Below are 17,442 nucleotides of genomic sequence, written 5' to 3'. Positions count from 1 at the left end.
GTAATTTGAAGGATATTACTACCCTGAACTTCGGTGGACTAGTCAGTTTTACATACATATTCATGATGTTAGCGCCCGCAGAAATTTGAATCATCAATTTTACTGGAGGACCAGGTATTTAAAGGACTGTATAATGATTCCGATCCATTCGGATTGCATTGAATGCCAACATGTGTACAGAAACACTTTTTATTGACAACAATCACACACAAAGAAAATATACATATTAGCCTTTTAGCATACGAGACGCGCGTGCCCCGACGTCCGACTGAGATCAATTCAGAACTGCACGTCTCTCCCTCGCCGTTAGCTGCTCTTGGAGGGGTGGCCCAATGTACAAATACGAGGGCTATCCACAAAGTACATTACGTTTTGGAATTAAAAATAAATAAAGTATTGGAAATTTTTTTATTATATACAGATGAAAGCCACACTTAGATACTACTTTTCTACATAGTTGCCATTTAAATTAAGGCACTTATCGTAGCGATGGACGAGCTTGGAAATTCCTTCGTCGTAAAATTCGGCCGCCTGCACCTTCAACCACGTGGTTACCTCTTCTTGAAGCTGTGCGTCGTCAGCAAAACGCTGCATAGCCAACCACTTCTTCATTGCTGGGAATAAGTGGAAGTCGCTCGGTGCCAGGTCGGGACTGTACGGCGGATGAGGAAACAACTCCCACTTAAAAGATTCGAGAACTTCACGAGTGGCATTTGCCGTGTGGGCCCGGGCGTTGTCCTGAATCGGCAAGATCTTTGAGCCCAACTTTCCCCTGCGCTTGTTTTGTATTGCTCTTCTGAGGTTGTGCAGAGTTTGGCAATACCTTTGAGAGTTTATTGTAGTGCCTCTTTCCAGGAAATCCACAAAAATCACACCTTTTCTGTCCCAAAAGACAGTCGCCATCACCTTCCTTGCCGACATTGTCTGCACGCATTTCTTGGGTTTTTGATGGGAATTTGTGTGCCCCCACTGCATTGACTACAATTTCGTCTCGCAGTTCACATGCTTAACCCATTGTTTCGTCGCCAGTAACGATGCGATCGAGTAATGAGTCGCCATCTTTCTCGTAAGTGTCCAAAAACGTTAACGCTGCAGCCATTCGCAGATTTTTGTGAATCTCTGTCAAGATTTTTGGTATCCACCTTGCACAAAACTTGTGGTAACCGAGCTTTTCGGTAATGATTTCGTGCAACGAACTTCGTGAAATTTGTGGAAAACTCATAGAGAGTTTCGTTATTGTGAAATTACAGTTTTCACGGACCGCGGCATCGACTTTTTCGACAAGTTCGGCAGTCACTATGCCGGGTCTTCCACTTCGCTCTTCGTCGTGAACGTTAGTTCGGCCATTTTTAAATTTTATGACCCATTGACGCACTTCACCTTCAGTGATTATGTTGTCCCCATACGCTTCACAAAGCTGCCGATAGACTTCTATCGGTGTACAGTTTTTTGCAGTCAGAAACCTTATTACAGCACGCACTTCACACTTCGCGGCATTTTCACTTAATGCTGACATTTCAAACTGTCACAGTAACTCAACGGAGTACAGCATGAACCTCTCACTAGCACGGCAGGAAGCCGACTGAGCGGCGGAATGCCATGACACCAAGATAGCCGCGCTAGCCCCGCCCCTAACGGACACAAACGAAAACGTAATGTACTTTGTGGATAGCCCTCGTATCATGTGTGGAATCAGTGTAATAAGACGATGCGACGTACAGACGTGACACAGTGGCGCAAAAGAGCTGCCGTGTTTGGACGTGTCCACGACCACACGAACTTCTGACGTGTCTACAAATGCTGTACCACTCGCAGCCTTGTGACAAGGCGTAAGAATAGCGAATGTAAAAAGACGCTGACCGACAGGGGGCGTGGACGATAAGAACTGCAGGTGTCAGTGGCTGCAGGCCCTTTCTCGACCACTTTCCCAGTGAACGCTGCGAAGGTAACTGCGTGCAGCGAATATTTGGAGTCGGGGACCTTGCAAAAGGCACACACCGGCAGACAAATCTGCACTTCATTGTTTCGCCAAACAACACACAAACTGGGCAGTGGCTGACTGTAGTCTTGTAGAGTGGTGCGAGGACCTGTAGTTTAGACTCTTTCCAAATGCTGAAAGGCGCTGTGTGCAGAGACAGCCCACACAGCCGTTTAGTTAACAGTGTGTGGACGGTGTAGCTTAGGCCGCAGGTGTTTCTGTCATGTTTTGAGGTTTTTTCATACTACGATTTGGGTGCACATTCAAATTACCTAGAACTTGAACAAAGATGTTCTTCTTTAAGATTCGTGAAGGTCAAGTGTTGCCTTTCGTTAGACAACTTCATGAGTAATTCGTCCCACCTTCCAAGATAACAGCCGTGTTAACAGGGCTACGATGCACTGGCTTCACACAGACTCAGGCACCCACCCTACCACACCCCGGCTGACGAGTGAAATCAACCGAAGTTACTCACACACAAAAGTCACGGACTTCTAACAACAATGGCTGAAACATAGCAATCAATACCCCTGCAATTTGGTAGTTCTGGCGGGATTTAATCATCAACGAGTACATTCAGATGGATGCGGCATACCTGAATAATAATAATAAACCCTGTGGAGGCCCGGGAAAAGAATAGGCCTCTGGTATGTTCTGCCAGTCGTAAAAGGCGACGAAAAGAACAAACCACTAATAGGGCTAACCCCCCTTTTAGTGTGATTAGTTGGTTCAGGACAGAACTAAAGAAGCCTCGGACAAGCGCCGTCATGGTCGGGGACGACGCTTGAACCCCATGCCCGCCCACAATGGTAACGACACTGCTAGCCAACTGGAAAATGATTTAAATCCAAATAGAGGTGTTTTGCAGGATATGCTTCCTGCAACCACCATAGAAGGAAAACAAAGACAGAGGATGAGATGGTCAGATGAAGTCAATCGACACCTCATGTGCTGTTATTACCAAGCAACAAACCTAGGAACCAACACAACTAGATACAGATCACAAGTATACACAACATTTATTACCAGATACCCAGAATTAAAATTTTTAACAGAACAACGACTAGCTGATCAGATCCGTGTAATAATAAAAAATAACAGGATATCCCAGTCAGAATTAGAAAACATCAAACAACAAGTACAACAAATACTGGAACGAAATAATGTGCAATCAGAAGAAGAAGAAAATACAGTAATGGACTCAAACATCCCAGAGCAAAGAAACAAAGAACAACACGCATCAGTTAAACAACCAGAGGAAAACGAAATCTTAAGACAGCCACCAGAACAAGCACAAATAGAACACGAAGTGACACACATGTTAGATATAGAAGAAAAATTTCAGCTGACATATATAGAATACAAAGACACAAATACAAACATTAGACCATTCTTGCATATACCGCCAAATAACCCACAAGTCGAACAACAATAAAAACTATCAACACAATCATACACAACAAAATAAATGTTTGTTTTGTTTTGTTTGTGGTGTTAGGGCGCAACAAAATAAATGAAAACACAACTATGGAAGAGTTACAACTACTGGTTGATATAGGAGCACTCACTACACTAAATATACACACTAGGCAGAGATCAGAACCAACCCACAGAAGAAACCCACAAAACCAGCATGGCAACACAGGCTACAAATCAGAATAGAAAAACTGAGAAAAGACATCGGACAGCTAACACAATTTATAAGAAATGAAATGTCAGAAAAAAAACGAGAAAGGTTAGGTGAAATCTCACAACAAGTAGCGATAGAGCAATTAGATGAAAAGAAGCAGAAATTACAAGCATTGGCCAAACGACTTAGAAGATACAAAAAAAGTGAAAATAGAAGTAAACAACACCAAACATTCAACACAAACCAAAAGAAATTTTACCAGATGACAGATAACACACACATTAAAATAGACAACCCACCAAACACAACACTTCTGGAGCAACATATGGTCAAACCCGGTACAACATAACAGGCATGCACGGTGGATACAAGCAGAAACAGACACATACAAGATGATACCACAAATGCCTTAAGTGATAATTTTGCAACATGAAGTGACCCAAGCAATTAATTCTACTCACAGTTGGAAAGCCCCTGGAAAAGATAAAATAGCAAATTTCTGGCTAAAGAAGTTCACCTCAACACATTCACATCTAACTAAATTATTTAACAGTTACATTGCAGACCCATACACATTCCCCGATACACTTACACATGGAATAATTTATCTGAAACCTAAAGATCAAGCAGGCACAGCAAACCCAGCTAAATATCGCCCCATAACATGCCTACCAACAAAATACAAAATATTAACTTCAGTCATTAGACAGAAATTAATGAGACATACAATACAGAACAAAATTATAAATGTAGAACAAATAGGCTGTTGCAAAGGAGCACGAGGATGTAAAGAGCAACTGATAATAGATGCAGAGGTGACATATCAAGCTAAAACTAAACAAAGGTCGCTACACTACACATACATTGATTACCAAAAAGCTTTTGATAGTGTACTCCACTCATGGTTACTACAAATATTGGAAATACACAAAGTAGATCCTAAATTGATACAGTTCCTAAACATAGTAATGAAAAATTGGAAAACCACACTTAATATCCAAACAAATTCAAATAATATCACATCACAGCCAATACAGATTAAGCATGGAATATACCAAGGAGACTCATTAAGTCCTTTCTGGTTCTGCCTTGCTCTGAACCCACTATCCAACATGCTAAATAATACACATTATGGATACAATATTACTGGAACATACCCACACAAAATCACACATTTGCTACACATGGATGATCTAAAACTACTGGCAGCAAAAAATCAACAACTCAACCAATTACTAAAGATAACAGAAGTATTCAGCAATGGTATAAACATGGCTTTTGGAACAGACAAATGTAAGAAAAATAGCATTGTCAAGGGAGAAGACACTGAACAAGAAGATTACATATTGGATAACCACAGCGACTGCATAGAAGCGATGGGAAGAACAGATGTGTATAAATATCTAGGATACAGACAAAAAATTGGAATAGATAATGCAAATATTAAAGGAGAACTAAAAGAAAAATATGGACAAAGACTAACAAAAATACTGAAAACAGAATTGACAGCAAGAAACAAGACAAAAGCTATAAATACTTATGCTATACCAATATTGACTTACTCATTTGGAGTAGTGAAATGGAGTAACATAGACCTAGAAGCACTCAATACACTTACACGATCACAATGCCACAAATATAGAATACATCACATACATTCAGCAACAGAAAGATTCACATTAAGCAGAAAGGAAGGAGGAAGGGGATTTATCGATATAAAAAACCTACATTATGGACAGGTAGACAATTTAAGAAAATTCTTTCTAGAACGAGCAGAAACTAGCAAAATACACAGAGCAATCACCCATATAAATACATCAGCTACACCAATGCAATTTCATAATCACTTCTACAACCCTTTAGATCACATAACATCAACAGATACGAAGAAAGTAAATTGGAAAAAGAAAACACTACATGGCAAGCACCCGTATCATCTAACACAGCCACACATCGATCAAGACGCATCCAATGCATGGCTAAGAAAAGGCAATATATACAGTGAGATGCAAGGATTCATGATTGCAACACAGGATCAAACAATAAACTCCAGATATTACACAAAGCATATTATTAAAGATCCCAATAGCACAACAGATAAATGCAGACTTTGCAAACAACAAATAGAAACAGTAGATCACATCACAAGCGGATGTACAATACTAGCAAATACAGAATACCCCAGAAGACATGACAATGTAGCAAAAATAATACATCAACAGCTTGCCTTACAACATAAACTTATAAAACAACACGTTCCCACATACAAGTATGCACCACAAAATGTACTGGAGAATGATGAATACAAATTATACTGGAACAGAACTATTATAACAGATAAAACAACACCACATAACAAACCTGACTTCATACTCACCAATAAAAAGAAGAAATTAACACAACTAATCGAAATATCCATACCCAATACAACGAATATACAAAAGAAAACAGGAGAAAAAATTGAAAAATGCATCCAACTGGCTGAGGAAATCAAGGACATGTGGCATCAGGATAAAGTTGACATTATACCAATTATACTATCAACTACAGGAGTCATACCACACAATATACACCAGCACACCAATGCAATACAGCTACATCCAAACTCATATATACAACTACAGAAATATGTAATTATTGATACATGTTCAATTACCCGAAAGTTCCTAAATGCAGTGTAACATATACCGTACAGTTAAAAGGAAGTTACGCGTGAACAAGGTCCGCGTCACTTTCCATTTTTGACCAGACGTGACGACTGAGAAAAGAAAGAATAATAATAGTATTTCGAGTTACTCGAATGCACAAAATTTGTAACCCTGTAACAGTTTTGGAGCTGCATTACTCGAATGAAATTAGGATTTTGCTATATGCATTTTATTTTGTTAAACTCGTAACTGTTACGCTAATAACATGTGCATTGTAAAAAAAAAAAGAAATGTGAAGTTTGAGAAATTTTAATGGGTCGCTTAATGAATTTAAATCACTACAAAGTGGGGATGTACCACTGATCACGCTGGGCTAGAGGAGCAGTAATGTGGAGGTAGTGAGCTCTGTAGAACGGCAGGTGTGTGTGTGTGGTGCTGCAGTGTCGGTGAAGTCGACGTACCTGAGCGAGAAGGAGGTGCCGGTGGTGTGGCTGTCGGACTCGGAGCGCCGCTACAGGCTGGACAGCGCGCATTTCCACTGGGGCGGCAGCGAGCACACGCTCAACGGCGAGAGGTACGTAGCCTAGCTGGCTGGCTGGCACTGTGGCTCAGCGCCTGGTGGTTGGTTAGTGTGTGCAGTAGTGGGCACAACTTGAGGGACAAAGTAACTTTTTGCGTGATGTGTCACTCCCAAGTAATATAGCTTGATGAAACTTCGGCCATACACAGAAACAAGTGCTCGAGTACGGTACAGAAGATAACAGAAAGAAATATGCAATAATACCAACAGAAATGACACTTCACAGATAAAGAAAAAGACTGAGGACAGTGCGATTCAAGATAATATCCAGGACATTACAAAAGACGGCCACGGTTCTTCAGAGGGTCTGTGATCACCAAGGACGGCATAGCATTCTCTGCAAGGTGCTCCCGTTTTGGGCACGATGTAGGTAAGGAGTTCTTGTGGTGGGGCGTTACACTTCTCGGATGGTACGTGTGGGCGTGCTGCAATACGCGTCATCAATCCATCCCACGTGTGCACGATATCGGGTGAATGCTCAGGCCACACCATTCGCAGAGTATACTACCGTTTCAGGAGCTCCTCCACCTGTGCTCTTTGATGCGGTCGCGCATTGTCGTCCTTAAAAATGAAGTGAGGGCCGAATGCACCATTTAAAAGACGCACACTGGGATGGAGTACAATGACTTCTTAACGACGACCGGTGACTGTATCATTTTCCAAGAGGAGGTCCGTATGGCCATACAACATTACACGGAGGTGACTAAAGTCTTCAGATACCTCGAAATATCGTGTCAGGACTCTTTTTGTCCGGTGTAGCGCAGCAGCTCCATGTCGTGTGGACAAGTTACTGCCCTGCAGAAATACTGGCTGATCAAAAAGTCAGTACACATTTGAAAGCTGAATAAATCACGGAATAATGTAGATAGAGAGGTACAAATTGGCACACATGCTTGGAATGACATGGGGTTTTATTAAAACCAAAAAAATACAAAAGTACAAAAAATGTCCTACAGATGGCGCTTCGTCTGATCAGAATAGCAATAATTAGCATAACAAAGTAAGACAAAGCAAAGATGAAGCTCTTTACAGGAAATGCTCAATATGTCCACCATCATTCCTCAACAATAGCTGTAGTCGAGGAATAATGTTGTGAACAGCACTGTAAAGCATGTCCGGAGTTATGGTGAGGCATTGGCGTCGGATGTTGTCTTTCAGCACCTCTAGAGATGTCGGTCGATCACGATACACTTGCGACTTCAGGTAACCCCAAAGCCAATAATCGCACGGAATGAGGTCTGGGGACCTGGGAGGCCAAGCATGATGAAAGTGGCGGCTGAGCACACGATCATCACCAAACGACGCGAGCAAGAGATCTTTCACGCGTCTAGCAGTATGGGGTGTTTTTTTCGGTTCTAATAAAACCCCATGTCATTCCAAGCATGTGTGTGAATTTTTACCCCTCTATCTACATTATTCGGTGGTTTATTAAGTTTTCAAATTTATACTGACTTTTTGATCACCCGGTATTCAGCCATGCTCCCTCTACAGCCGTCCATAAAAGCGAAAGTGTTATCGATGCAGAATTTTCGGCACGAAATGACCTGTCACTTATGTGCCATAAATGTTCGATGGGACTCATGTCGGGCGATCTGGGTGTCCAAACCATTCACTCGAACTGTCCAGAATGTTCTCCACGCCAATACAAAGAATTCTGGCCCGGTGACATGGTGCATCGTCATCCACAAAAATTCAATCACTGTTTCGGAATATGAAACTCATGAATGGCTGCAAATGGTCTCCCAGTAGCTGCACATAACCATTTCCAGTGAATGATAGGTTCAAAAATGGTTCAAATGGCTCTGAGCACTATGGGACTTAACATCTTAGGTCATCAGTCCCCTAGAACTTAGAACTAGTTAAACCTAACCAACCTAAGGACATCACACACATCCATGCCCAAGGCAGGATTCGAACCTGCGACTGTAGCATGCCGGGATGGTTCCTTTGAAAGGGCACGGCCGACTTCCATCCCCGTCCTTCCCTAATCCGATGAGACCGATGACCTCGATGTCTGGTCTCCTCCCCCAAACAACCCAACCCAGTGCATTCCACATAAACACAGCCCACACCGTTATGGAGCCACCACCAGATTGTACAGTGCCTTGGTAACAACTTGGATCCATGGCTTCGTGCGGTCTGCACCACACTCTAACCCTACCATCACCTCGTACAAACTGAAATCGGGACTCGTCTGAACAGGCCACAGTTTTCCAGTCGTCTAGGGTCCAACCAATATGGTCACGAGTCCAGGAGAGACGCTGCAGCCGGGCGGTGTGGCCGTGCGGTTCTAGGCGCTTCAGTCTGGAACCGCGTGAACGCTACGGTCGCAGGTTCGAATCCTGCCTCGGGCATGGATGTGTGTGATGTCCTTAGGTTAGTTAGGTTTAAGTAGTTCTGAGTTCTAGGGGACTGATGACCTCAGAAGTTAAGTCCCATAGTGCTCAGAGCCATTTGAACCATTTTTTAGAGACGCTGCAGGCGGTGTTGTGCTGTTGGCAAAGGCATTCGCGTCAGTCGTCTGCTGCCGTAGTCCACTAACGCCAAATTTCGCCACACTGTCCTAACGGATACGTTCGTCGTACGTCCGATATTGAGATTTGCGGTTATTTCACGCAGTTTTGCTTGTCTGTTAGCACTCACAACTCTAGGCAAACGCCATTGCTCTCGGTCGTGAAGGCCGTCGGCCACTGCATTATCCGTGGTGAGTGGTAATGCCTGAAATTTGCTATTCTCGGCATACTCTTGACACTGTTGGTCTCGGAATATGGAATTCTCTAAGGAAATGAGATGTTCAATGCGTCTAGCTCCGCATTCTTAGTCTGTTAATACGCATCGTGCGGCTATAAGCGCATCAGACACCTTTTCACGTGAGGACAAATAATAATTCCACCCATGTACTGCCCTTTCACACCTTGTAATGGCGATCCCCAATGTTATTCTAGCTGTATATTGAGCAAGCAGTAAAGGAAACAAAAGAAAAGTTCGGAGTAGGAATTGGAATCCATGGAGAAGAAATAAAAGCTTTGATGTTCGCCGATGACATTGTAATTCTGTCAGAGACAGCAAAGAACCTGGTAGAGCAGTTGAACGGAATGGACAGTTTCTTGAAAGGAGGATATAAGATGAACATCAACAAAAGCAAAACGAGGATAATGGAACGTAGTCGAATTAAATCGGGTGATGCTGAGGGAATTAGATTAGGAAGTGAGACGCTTAAAGTAGTAAAGGAGTTTTCCTATTTGGGGAAGAAAATAACTGATGATGGTCAAAGTAGAGAGGATATAAAATGTAGACTGGCAATGGCAAGGAAAGCGTTTCTGAAGAAGAGAAATTTGTTAACATCGTGTATACATTTAAGTGTCAAGAAGTGTAGCCATGTATGGAAGTGAAGCGTGGACGATAAATAGTTTAGACAAGAAAAGAATAGAAGCTTTCGAAATGTGGTGCTACAGAAGAATGCTGAAGATTAGATGCGTAGATCTCATAACTAATGAGGAGGTACTGAATGGAATTGGGGAGAAGAGGAGATTGTGGCACAAGTTGACGAGAAGAAGGGATAGGTTGGTAGGGCATATTCTGAGGCATGAAGGGATCACCAATTTGGTATTGGAGGCAGCGTGGAGGGTAAAATTCGTGGAGGGAGACCAAGACATGAATACACTAAACAGATTCAGAAGGGTGTAGGTTGTAGTAGGTACTGGGAGATGAAGGAGCTTGCACAGGATAGAGTAGCATGGAGAGCTGTATCAAACCAGTCTCTGGACTGAAGACCACAACTACAACAACAACGCGATACTATAATTACTCGATGAATTTTGTTACCTCAGTGTAGTCTCCCCACACCACAACACCTTACCCACCTAAACCATCTTGTTCGGCAATACTGGACAATCCTCATATGGCGAAATATGGCAACATGTAGTGCACCTAGGATCATTGTCGAACATTATAGTTGTGGTAGTCGAGGTATGCTGTACGGAGACATTATACCGCATCGGTGTACTGACCTCCAGATCTTTGTAGATGGTACACTAACCGCCCGTCATTAATGTGACACTCTAGTCATCCCGTGTGTGCGTATTTTGAGTGGCGCAGTAGGCGCAGACTTCAGTTTTATAGATGACAATGGTCGACCGCATTGAAATGCGCAGGTGGAGTAACTCTTGGATCGCCGAATGGAGTGGTCCGCCCGTCTCTGCGACTTAAATCCTATCGAGCACTTGTGGGGCTCGTTGGGGAGACGTACTGCAGTAAGACCATCCAGCACTTGTCATCCGTACTGGTGGAGCAGTGGAACGTCCCACCACAACAACTCCTCATCAGCCGCGTTGCGAAGAGCGTGCGTTGCCGTTCGTGACGATCACACACGCTGTTAACGACCATGTCCCGCCTTTCATAACGTCCAGAGCACCATCATGTCTCGTCGTGACTTCAGGGTAATCAGTTGTCTTTGAATAAAAGTACCGTTTCTGTTTCTCTCACTGCGTGTCTTTTTCTCAGTTTACCTTCTATACTGTGCTATAGCAATTCTTTGTATAGTTCAAGTTTCATTGAGCTATATTACTTGACAGTGAAACATCATTAAAAATTATTTTGGTCCTTAAGTTTTGCACGCCAGTGTATTTTGATTGGTCTACCGTAATATATACTGAAGAGCCGAAGAAACTGGTACACCTGCCTAATATCGTGTAGGGTCCCCGCGAGCAGGCGCAAGTGCCGCAACACGGCGTGGCATCCACTCGACTAATGTCTGAAGTAGTGCTGCAGGGAACTGACACCGTGAATCCCGCAGAAATCCGTAATAGTACGAGGGGGTGGAGATGTCTTCTGAAAGACACGTTGCAAGGCATCACAGATATGCTCAATAATGTACGTGTCTGTGGAGTTTGGTGGCCAGTTGAAGTGTTGAAACCCAGAAGAGTATTCCTGGAGCCACTCTGTAGCAACTCTGGACGTGTGGGGTGTCACATGGTTCTGCTCGAACTGCCCAAGTCCGTCGGAATGCACAATCGACAAGGATGATTATGTACGTGTCATCTGTCAGAGTCGTGTCTAGACGTATCACGGGTCCCATATCAGTCCAACTGCACACGCCCCACACCATTACAGAGCCTTCACCAGCTTAAACAGTCCCCTGCTGATATACAGTGTCCATGGATTCATGAGGTCGTCGTCATAGCTGTACACGTCCATGCGCTCGATAAATTTAAAACAAGACTCGTCCGACCAGGCAACATGTTTCCAGTCATCAACACATCTGAGGATCTTGCTGATGACAGGAGTATCTCAACATTAGGCAGAAAGCTCGCAGACACACGTGCCATGCGTTGGATAGCATTGTCATCCTGAAAAATGGCACCACGGTACTATAGCATCAGAGGTTACTCACGAGGATGCAGGAAATGTTAACAATCCATTGTGCCATCAGAGTAACCTCATTCACAGCAAGCCGTTACGTGAAGTCACACCTGCTAGGTCAGGTCACACCAGATGCTGCCAGAAATATCACTAATATCACTACTCTGCCTCTCCAAAACATAGAAAGAGTGGGACTTTTTCTGGAGGTCGCTATCATTGACCATGATCAGCTGGGGTAGTGCCGATCCGCAGTTCATCGCTGAAGGTGCGAGGCCATTCATCAGTGGTCCATTCTTCCCAATCCTGGCAGTACCCAAAATGCAGTCGTTTGTGGTGCAGCTGGTTCTAGTGTCAGAAAAGTGGTGCGGGATGATACAGAATGTTGAGGGGCATCCGTTAGTTACTCATGCATGGCAGGTGGTCATGTGATGGGGTTATGATGTACATGGTCCACAATACGCCATTGTTCCATTATGGTGGTAGACATGATCGATTGGAACGTTGACAATAAGTGTGGCTGTCATCACGTTCCCAGTCAGACCGTCGTCTGGCTGTTGTCACATCTGAATGCACTAAACACTTGCACATCGCACGATTCGAGCATCTGCTAAAACGGAGATCTACAGTGAGGACCATTTCAACTTGGAATACATCGTCCACAGCTCGTGGTTTAAGGGCTAGCACTGCTGCATCTGGACCACAGTGTCCCTGGTTCAATTCCTGGGTGGGTTGAGGATTTTTCTCTGCCTGGGGACTGGGTGTTTGTGCTGTCAAGATCATCATCATCATCATCATCATCATCATCATCATCATTCGTGACAGTCTCTAGATTGGACTGTGTAAAATTGGGACTTTGTATAGGCACTGATGGTGGCACAGTTGAGTGCCTCACAAACCAATCGTCGTCGTCATCATCATCATCATCATCATGTGGCGTAACACCCATGGTCAGGAATACCGTCTGGTAATATTTGTGCCATGGAAATAAAATGGCCCCAAACCCCACCTTGAGGAATGTCTTGCCATGCTGGTTGCGTCATTTCATGCAGATTACTGCCTTGAGGCTGGTATAAACGTTTATCCCTTCCCATCACAATACGGACACTCTGTGGGTGACGAATCGGGGCACTACAGGCCAGTGAAGCACCCATACATTCCGCAAGGCATTCGTGGTGGCCAGTGTTCATATGCTATTGCGCTGTAGCACACTGCAAATATTGCACTTTAAGCATGCCATTTCCTCTTTGAATCCAAGGCAGACATCGCTTTAAAAGTTCTCCATTTCTCTTCGAAAACAGCAGAAAACATGGTTTGTAGTGCTATCTCTCTAGAAACCAGTGTTGAGTGCTGAAATGATGGTCAGCCACACTTCAATCGACCTAAAAAAGCGACGCATCCGTCTGTTTTAGACTGCGCGTGCTCTGATGTGACGTAGTACCTTCTGACACTGTGAGTGCTACGTTTCTCACAGCGCTACGGCAGTAATTCTGTTCGTAAGTGCGTGTAAAGGATGGTGCAAGCGAAGAGTGTGAGGGATTTCTGAGGAGCGGTTGACGCAGTTGTTCCATGGCCCAGTGGGCAAGCACATCGACTAGCAATTCATCAGCTTGTGTTCGATTCCTACTGCTAACATTCTTTTCTATTTCATTTTGTTCCTCGTAATGTTAAACTATTAATTATAAAATGCAAACATATTTAAACAGTTCAATATTTATATATAAAATTAATATATTGAATTTAGTTAAGATTACTACCCTCGAAGTCAAAAGACTGTACGTGATGGTAGAAAAAGCGAGTATATAGTGGATTTACTTTCAACGAACTACGTCGTCATTTTCAAATGTAGAACATTTGTTGAATATACGAGTATAATGTATGCTCGCAATTCCGTATATATTTTCTCAAACTGATGTTTTACATTTGAAAATCACAATGTAGTTCGTTGAAAACAGTACTGTAACACTCTTTTGTTAAAAAAAAAAGAAAAATTTTATGTACTGGGACTATGGTTTCACAATTATAGTGTTAAATAAGCATTCGACTGTATTCGTTGTTCCTGAGTCATAATGCATTCCGCTTCAGAATTTGTTATTGGACTTGTCCCCAAATACTGTCTATGCTCTTCCGCAGTCTCATTGACTCGACGACTATGTACTCGTAGTTGGCTTTCGCTGCATGTACGTCTACCAGTACTTTTAGTCAATGGTGACATTTTTTCCAAAGAGATGATGCACTAATTGAAATCAGTTGAATGTTTGCAACAAAGCAAATTACCACGAACTGATATCACTTCAATCTTAGCAACACACCAAAGATATGATCACCATCGATAACACGCTGAAATATCTCTTTCAATTGTATTCTTATTCGTAAAATATGAATATTCAGTGCAGAATTTGTTGTTATTATGAAAACAGGCGGCAACAAAACTGTCGAACTGAACATGACATTTCTTTCGTTGAGATTTTCCTACAAAAATGCCGTACAAATTTCCGACTTCTCCAGTAGATTTTCCAAAACTTTTCTTTCATCTAAACCTTATCCTGAGAATTACGAACCAAATAAGAAAGAAATCAGCCAAATTGGTGGAGCCATTCGCAAACTGAGGTGCTTTTACACGTGTGGCAGTTTATTTTCATTTATATAATATATGCGGCTTGCAGTTCAAAAGGTATGGCATCACTGAGCTGCGTGAAAACGAAGCTGCACGGCGAATTTCGGTACATATGCTGGTGACATATGTGTACGAATATGAGTGCAATGTGTTAAATATATGTGGCAGTGGGTACGCGACCGAAACTGTGGGTAAAAAGCTTCTTGTAAACCTTGGATCGATCTCAGACAAATTCGGTACAAATCTTACTTACTACGTGGAAATAAATAGTGTGAGAGTAAGAACTGGCAACCTCCTATTGGTGTGAGGCTTATACCGTGGAGAGAGAACAGGGGGGCAAGAGGTGGACTGAAAGAGAGGGATAAGGAGGAAATGGAGACAGATATGGGGGAGGAGGAGACAGAGAGAGAGGGGGGGAGCGGAAAGTTGTCAGAGAGAGGAGAGAAAAAGATCAACAGAGAGAGAGGGAAGAGAAGATGGAAAAAGACAGATGGGAGTAGTATAAGGAGTTAGAGAGGTGGAGGAGCAGATGGACAGAGTGGAAGGAGCAGAGTGAAATCAGGAGTGGTAAGAGCAGATCAACAGAGAGGGGGATAGGAGGATATGGACTAAGGGAGATGGTCAGAAAGTGGGGGAGAAGGGTGTAGAAGGAAAAAGAAGATGGACATAGAGGGAGGAGAAGAGGAGATAGACAGTGGGAGGGGGAGATGGCTGGAAAGAAGTTGGAGCTGGAAATGGACAAAGAAAGAGAGGAGGAGGAGGAGTTGGTAAGAGGGGAGGGCAGGAGATGGACGTAGAAAGGAAATGAACGAAGGGAATGGGGAGGAGCAGATGAAGGGACAGAAGAAGACGAATGAAGAGATGGGCAGTAGCAGATGAACATGGTGTTGGGGGGTGGAGGTAGTAGAGAGAGAGGGGTTGGAGGAGATAGACAGAGAGGGGGAGGGACGAGGTGGACAGAGAGAGGGGGAAGCAGAGGATGGATTAAGTGGATACTGGAATGAATACACACTCTAGCAAGGCCAGGTACTCAGCCAGTTATATTAATAAAAGTTTTAAGAGAAATATTACCTGAAAAAATATCTACATTACGGTTGCACATTTGTGTTCATGTTGCTGTCTGAGACTTGCAGTAGATCTCTAATTTCATCTGCAGTTAATAAGGCTTTTTCAGTGTTATGTTACATAATTTGCCAAATTTTCAGACCTAATATGAAACTGATTTTGCTGCCATTATTCTGTGTTTTTGTTGTCAGCAAAGGTTCATCGTTTCCTCTCTTTGACTCTCGCTTTTTTTAGGTTAAACTACTAGTTTTAGAAAATGTGTGGGAGAATATGCTGACTGAGAACAGAGTTTGTGAAGTGGTGCAGTAGGGGGCCACTGGGGAGGTGCTGGGGGAGGGGGGGGGGGAGCAGGAGGTAGGTGGAATGTTTGAAAATTGTGTATTTTAAACTTTCGATGTGGGACACATTGAAAGCTTAGTTTTTGAAACCCTATTTAGATTAGCTAAGCAAAATCAGAGCATTTTTCCTCTTCTCCTGAGTTAAACGTGACAGTTGGGAGTGGTTGTGCAGGTTCGCTATGGAGATGCACGTGGTGACGTTTGACAGGCGCTTCCCGTCGCTGGAGAAAGCCAGGAGCCAGAAGAACGGCGTGCTCGTGCTTGCCTACTTCTTCCGGGTGAGTAGCCCTACTCTACATGTATGTTAATCGAGCAGCAACTCAGGGCCGATCTCTGCCAGCCGAGTTACTGCTGTGTTTGTCATCTAAATATCGAGACTAAAGCATTAGGTAATATTTATTGAAAATGTGTCTTCAGTGAGTCAATGGTCTTCAAAGTACACGATGATTTAGCTCATCTGTTCACTTCAGATATATCCTGAATCGTCTAACATGTCGTAACTCTGTCTTCATCGAAAGTAATTGTGGAAAAATCGTCACAAAATTATTTATAGTCTCTTTTCATAGATCTATTTATTTCAGAGATATCGATACCAATTTCACTTTTTCGAATGGAACTACACTCGTTTTTGCTGCTAAACAGTATCGTACTTCTGAAAGAGACGAATTCAGTGGTATTTCTCTCTTCCAAATCCCATTACTAGTTTTGCAGAAATTGCGATATTTATAACTTACTTGTTACTGTGTTGTGCTGAAGTTGGCGTTGCTACACGAAACTGTCAACGTGAGGCTCATTTGGTCGCAGCTGAATGTGTCTGCGTACAAACGCGGAGTTGTAGAGAAAAGATAACTTCAACCTGATACCGATGACAGTCGCCTACATCTGTGGGACCGACACACCAACAGGAAGCCAGAAGGTGAACATCTAAGGGTGGTGGCTGCTGTGACAGTTCTCTTCTTGTTTCTGCCAGAGTTCGAAAGAAAGGTGGGCGAAAAAAATCGAAAAGACATGTACAACAGGTTATTGAGATGTTAAGATTGTATAATAATTTACGGCCCACTCACATTAATGTTATCACCTGACAAAAGCCTGTATGGACACGTTTTGCACTGCAGACAGCTGCGAGACGTACGGGAAGACAGGGATGTGGGGCCATTACCGACTCCAGCCCCGCGGCTATCTGCGCCAGGTTTATGGGTTGCGTCAAGAACCCGATCCAGATGGTCCC

General features: G+C 43.2%; 1 protein-coding gene across 1 annotated transcript in view; it reads left to right on the top strand.

Annotated features, from left to right (window-relative positions):
* Nucleotides 1-17,442, top strand: part of LOC124552679 (carbonic anhydrase 2-like) — a 208,128-nt gene that overhangs the window by 161,506 nt on the left and 29,180 nt on the right. Inside the window, exons 6-7 of the mRNA XM_047127001.1 lie at nucleotides 6,698-6,830; nucleotides 16,387-16,492. Of these exons, the coding sequence (XP_046982957.1) occupies nucleotides 6,698-6,830; nucleotides 16,387-16,492 (239 nt within the window). The remainder of the gene's footprint in view (nucleotides 1-6,697; nucleotides 6,831-16,386; nucleotides 16,493-17,442) is intronic.

This window comes from Schistocerca americana, chromosome 10 (assembly GCF_021461395.2).
Source record: "Schistocerca americana isolate TAMUIC-IGC-003095 chromosome 10, iqSchAmer2.1, whole genome shotgun sequence".
Lineage (NCBI taxonomy): Eukaryota > Metazoa > Arthropoda > Insecta > Orthoptera > Acrididae > Schistocerca > Schistocerca americana.
Note: the sequence above shows the minus strand (reverse complement) of the source record. Positions and strands in the feature narration are given on the sequence as shown.